The 6,000-nt window shown below is 45.2% G+C and overlaps 1 protein-coding gene across 3 annotated transcripts in view; it reads left to right on the forward strand.

Moving 5' to 3' along the window:
* The window catches only part of AHSA1 (activator of HSP90 ATPase activity 1), a 94,913-nt gene extending 93,262 nt beyond the window's left edge, over positions 1-1,651 (forward strand). For all 3 annotated transcript variants that reach the window (XM_029597665.1, XM_029597664.1, XM_029597663.1), the window contains 2 exons: positions 908-959; positions 1,200-1,651. In XM_029597665.1, the coding sequence (XP_029453525.1) occupies positions 908-959; positions 1,200-1,372 (225 nt within the window). In that variant the 3' untranslated portion in view covers positions 1,373-1,651. The remainder of the gene's footprint in view (positions 1-907; positions 960-1,199) is intronic.
* Positions 1,652-6,000: the final 4,349 nt, after the last annotated feature.

A 6,000-nucleotide genomic window follows, 5' to 3' on the forward strand; every position in this document is an offset into this window, starting at 1 on the left:
GATGCAGCCTTTGGGGCAGCCCTGTTTGGGTACTGCATGCATCTGGACTGGTCTAGCGGGATGATTTCCTTTCCTGAAATCCTGCTAAATCGGTCCAGGACCCTTTTTTGGGAAGTCAGCAGCTGCAGCTTGTCCTGTATGAGAGCCTCTGGACTTTCCACAGAAGTACTGTCTCTTCGGGAGGAAAGAGGATTTTTGCATATGTTTATTTCCTCTTCCTTCTCCCTGGTGGGGTTCTGAGAAGGGGATGGATGTTGAGACATGTTTAACATTTCTTTTCTTCAGTTTTTCCTCTCGTTTTAGCTTTGACATAAGGATACTAGCCGGCACGCTGTCTGTACCACTCCTTCTGCCAGTGATGTCACTAGAGTTGTGATTCTTTTCCATGCGTGGGAAGGATAGCATAAACCCACGCATTTAGGGTTTCCTCTTTATTGAATCTTACAATAAGCAGTTATCAGAATTAAACATCCTCTCACTGAAGGGTTGCACCCCATTTCCCAACTAAATACAAGTAGCGGCCTCTCCCTCCCCATCACCACTAAAGTGACGCAGAATTGGTGAGAAGCGGTCTCTATCTGCTAATCACACTATCTGAGGAATTATTTGCCTAATATCATTAACCCCTTGTACTTGCCTACAGCAAGCCTATCCCAATAAGTTGAAACACAGTGGTGCATGTTACAAAAGGTAAGCAGTTGGATTTACGGTAACTTCACAAACATAAAAGTGAAATTAATAAATATATAAGCAATCCCATTAGTTCAACTTCTGCTACTTTCCAAGTTAAACTAATTGATCTTGAGACTAGAAATGGAGAACTATGCGGTTCAAAGCACTGGTACGAAGTCCATTTGACAGTCTGCAGTAGTGAAGATGATAACCACTTGGTCATTTCTCTCCTCAGGTCCCGGAGAAAGAGATTGTTATGAAGTGGCGGTTTAAATCTTGGCCTTCAGGTGGGTTGTATAGAAAGCATTGCCCAGACTCATTAGGTGGAGGTGCCTGTGTTTTTGCTGGCTTGCCTCCATTGTGAATTGCCCTGTTAAGAGAGACAAAATAAAATGTGTATGTTTAATGCCCGAGATCAGAAAAATGGAGCGCCTGCTGCTGCGAGCTAGTTCTCTGCCCTTCTGCTGCGTGTGTTTATTCCTTGCTAGCACTCCTTTGGGTAATAACGTCTCCCATTTTGTCTCTAGGCCATCATGCCACCATTAGCTTGACCTTCGTTGACAAGGATGGGGAGACCCAACTGGAGCTGGAAGGAAAAGGTGTCCCTGCCAGGGAAGAAGAGCGGACAAAGGAAGGCTGGCAGCGATACTATTTTGATGCAATTAAACAGACATTTGGATATGGTGCACGATTATTTTAATACTTACCACTTCATTTTTTATTTTTATTTTTTACCTGTTTTAAAACAGAACCGATCCTTCTTGTGTGGACTGCAATTTATTTAAGTTGTATGCCTTTTTAACTTTGGTGCCCAGACTGAAGTAGGACCTTGAACCTGGACTGCCCTGGCATCTGAGCAGGATGCGTGAGCACTGGTGTGAGCCCTACTATCACCCAGCTGCCGCCGGCTTAGCAGCAAGGGACTGGAAGGCATATGTTAGTCTGTAGCATACTGTTAAATAAACACCTTTAAAAGATGCGGAGGCTTCTTTTCCTTAACAGATAGTTATGCTGGGGTCACCCAAGTAATAGATGTAGAAGTATTGTATCTTGACATGGCATATGCCATAGCCCTGACTAAAGAGGATGATTGTCTAATTGTCCTACACTATGCTTCTTTATAAACATTTATTCCCTGTACATACCCAGATCAGTCCAGACTCCTGGGTTTTGCCTCCCTTCCAGCAGATGGAGACAGAGAAAGTTTCACAGACACTGCCCCTTAACCTGGTGTGCTACCTGCAGCTCCTCAGTATTTGTCTCCAGCAGATGGAGGAGGTGCAAAACCTGCAGTTCTGTACCTGAAAGAAAATGTTTCGAGCAACAATTTCTCTCCCAGGAGGTTGGCAGGTCCTGGTGGCGCAAAAGTCTGAGGAGGATGGGGGAACATGGCAGCTGTGAATCAGGCCCTACGGAGGGGAGTGTTGCTTTGGGCATTCATCAACAGTAAGTCAACCTGCCTCTCTCTCCAGGATGATTTTCAGCTGTGTATTGGAGAGTTGAGAGCTGGCATGAGCTCTCTGAAGTAAGAAACTAAATCGATCGTGCGAAAGCTGCAGCATGAGTGTGCAGAACTGGGAGATAGTAGATGCAGCTAAGAACTAGATTGAGGATCAGGAGGGGCCCTGCAAGCACATTCCACAGGAGGTGAAGCAATTTCAGGAAGACAACACTGCCTTAATAGACTGGGTGGAAGACCTAGAAATTGATCAAGAAGAGGGAACCTGAGGTTCAGGGGTATCCCTGAGGAAGCTGCTTATTCGGACCGTGTTAAGGTGATTTCTGATATTTGTGACCTTATACTACATAACTTCAAGAGGAGGGAGGAGATCCCTAAACTGGTGCTTGATAGAGCACACAGGTCCTCAGCTAGCCCTGGGCTATCGTGGTGTGCTTTCATGACTATGTTGTGAAAGAAGGTAATGGCCCAAGCGAGGAAGATGACAGATATTCATTGGCATTAACACAAAGTGGAAGTATTTCAAGATCTCTCTCCTCTCAGAATTAGGAAACGGTGGAACTTCCGGGATGTGCTGCAGGCTCTTCAGACTGGGAAACAGATACAAGTGGTCATTCCCAATTGGACTACAGTTTTCCATTAATGGGGTAACCTCCCGAGTTAAGTTAGTAGATGAAGCGAAGAAAATCTTCAAGCAGCTGGACTAGAAGTCTGTGGATCCCAGAGCGACTACTTCCGCCCCAGCTGGCAGAGGGTACAATCCGGAAGAAAGCGACTGAGGAGACATTGCGGTGGATTATCTTCTTAGAGAGGCAGCAACTTGAGTGCAGTGCTTGGACATTGTAGAGCAAGTCAGCTATCCTGGCAGACTTGGTGAAGTCTGTTTTTGGACGCTGTGGGCTGCTGTTTTATTTTATTCAGGTTCTTTTCTTGATGGTTTTATTGGTTTCTTTATGCAAGGTTTTCATAGGGGAAGAGTATTTAAGTTACCTGATGAGCTGGGTCAGTAGGGCAGGTTAGAGTGGTCAAGGGAGGCTTCCTCAAGTAGGAGGCAGGAGTGCTCTGGTGGGGAAGAAAGGGGATCTAGGAGGCATTGGGATGGCAGTCTGGGGGGCAGAATAGTTTGGAGTATAAAATATTCAGTGGATTGCCATAATGTCCAAGGGTTGTGGCCGGGTTTGGAGCATTATATACATAATGGTTAATGGGGGAATTAAACATTTTGTCATGGAATGTTAAATACATTAAGAGGAAGTGGCTTTTAAACGATGCTATTAATATGAAGGTGGATGTATTGCTATGCCAGGAAACTCACAGAAGAGGCACGAAAGGCTGATGGTTTCGCATCATTTTCCGCTTCGGCTACAAAACTAAAGTATTGCGGGGTGGCTATTCTGTTTTCCAAGAATGTGGATATGAAGGGAGGTATCTTATAATTAAATTTAGAGAATGTGTATGGCCCCTCCTTTTGATAACTGCCCTCCCTCCCTCCCCAACCCAACCAAGACCCACCAAAGTCTCTGGTGGGCCAGCGGGGGGGAGCTGGGAGTGATCTCCTGGGCCATTACATCCCTCCCCCAAGACCCACCGAAGTCCCTGGTGAGAGTGGGGGGCCTGGGAGCAATCTCCTGCTCTGGGGTGGCCCAGAGCGGGAGATCCCCAGTGGCCCCTTCAGATGGTAGGAGCAAAGAGCTGCCAGTACCATTTTGGGTGCTGGCAGCCAATGGCCCTGGAGCTGGAGATCACTCATGGGTCCCCCGCTGGACCAACAGGGACTTTGGTGATTCCTGGGGGATCAGGAGGGTGGGGAGGCTGTGCACAACATGCTTATAGTACGCATGTATAAGTCAAGCCAGCAAGTTTATGCCTTTTCTGGCATAAATGTCTCGTTTTATACACATGTAGATATAGTAGATTTGATAGAGTACTCTTCCTCAATCCAATTCTCTAGACACCCATCAAAAAAATCAGTCACTTGTCTGTCAGGGCCTTCCCCTGGTGACTCTATGCTGCCTCTGGTCTAGTAACCTTTGAGACTGTAGATAGATTACTCTCCTTTCCTTAGCAGCATCCATTAATTTTCCCCACCACTGATGTGAGGCTAACCGGCCTGTTTCCAATCTCCTCTCTGCCACTACTCTTGTGAAGTGGGACTACCGCCACTCTTCTCCAATCTCACAGCACCACTCCGATTTCCAGGGATCTATTGAAAAGGTCCTTTAGCAAACCTGCTAGCACATCTGAGCTCCCTCAATATACTGGGATGCACCTCATCTGGCCCCATGGCCTTGTGCACTTTCAGTGCACCTAGCTCTTCCCATACAGTCTGTTCCATAAATGGAGTTTCATCTACCCCATCTAATCTTGTCTACCAGGGTAGTCTTTAGTGAACACTATAAGAACATGCCATACTGGGTCAGACCAAGGGTCCATCAAGCCCAGCCTCCTGTTTCCAACAGTGGCCAAACCAGGCTATAAGTATCCGGCGAGTACCCAAAAACTAAGTTTATCCCATGCTACTGCTGCCAGTAATAACAGTGGCTATTCCCTACGTAAACTTGATTAATAGCAGTTAATAGACTTCTCCATGAACTTATCCAAGCCTTTTTTAAACCCAACTACACTTACTGCACTAACCACATCCTCTGGCAACAAATTCCAGAGTTTAATTGTGCGTTGAGTGTAAAAGAACTTTCTCCGATTAGTTTTAAATGTGCCACATGCTAACTTCATGGAATGCCCCCTAGTCTATTATCCGAAAGAGTAAAAAAAACGATTCACATTTACCCCCTCTGCCATTTCTTTGGCTCTCTCCACCCGTTGTTCCTCGTCACCTTTCATTTCACTATACCACTTTGGATCTAGACTTAAGACTTGGCTGTTCAAGCAAGCTTTCCCAGACACAAACTAATGTCTTCACCTTTCTCTCTCGAAACAAGCAGCTCATATCCATGTCTTTGTACATAGTTTAACCGTTACTAATCCATCCTTTCATTTCCTTCTTCTCCCAGTTCTTCTATCCTTGTTATTTGTAACTGCTCCTTCATGCACAATAGTTCTAGTTTGATGTATCTATTGCACTCCTGTTTATATGTAAACCAGCATGATGTGATTTTCATGAATGCCGGTATATAAAAATCTTAAATAAATCTTCCTCCTTTTTCTGATGTATATGAAAAATGTTTTATCACCTTGCTTTACCTCTTTGGCAATCCTTTCTTCTACATGACTTTTTGATTTCTTTCTTCGTCTCCCTCAGTTTCACTGTATTCTTCGCTGTGTTCCCTTTTTTGGGATCCTTTATACTTCTACCACTAGCACGGCCCTACTGCCTCCTTTTTGACAGGAGTGGCTGCTGTCAGCGGGTTTGACAGCCGACGCTCAATTTTTCTGGTGTCGGTTCTCGAGCCCGCTGACAGCCACGGGTTCAGAAATTGGATGCTGGCAAAATTGAGCGTCCGGTTTTCAACCTGCAAGTTGATTTCAAATTTTTTTTTAATTTTTTTTTTTTTTACTTTTGGGACCTCCGACTTAATATCAGCATGATATTAAGTCGGGGGGTGTACAGAAAAGCAGTTTTTACTGCTTTTCTGTACACTTTCCTGGTGCCGGCAGAAATTAACACCTACCTTCGGGTAGGCGCTAATTTCTGAAAGTAAAATGTGCAGCTTGGCTGCACATTTTACTTACTGAATCACGCGGGAATAACTAATAGGGCCATCAACATGCATTTGCATGTTGCGGGCGCTATTAGTTTCGGGGGGGGTTGGCCGCACATTTTTGACACACTATTACTCCTTACTGAATAAGGGGTAAAGCTAGCGTGTCAATCGTGGGTTAACAGTGCACTCCACCAGAGCACACTGTAC

Source organism: Rhinatrema bivittatum, chromosome 4, assembly GCF_901001135.1.
Source record: "Rhinatrema bivittatum chromosome 4, aRhiBiv1.1, whole genome shotgun sequence".
NCBI classification, from domain to species: Eukaryota; Metazoa; Chordata; class Amphibia; order Gymnophiona; family Rhinatrematidae; genus Rhinatrema; species Rhinatrema bivittatum.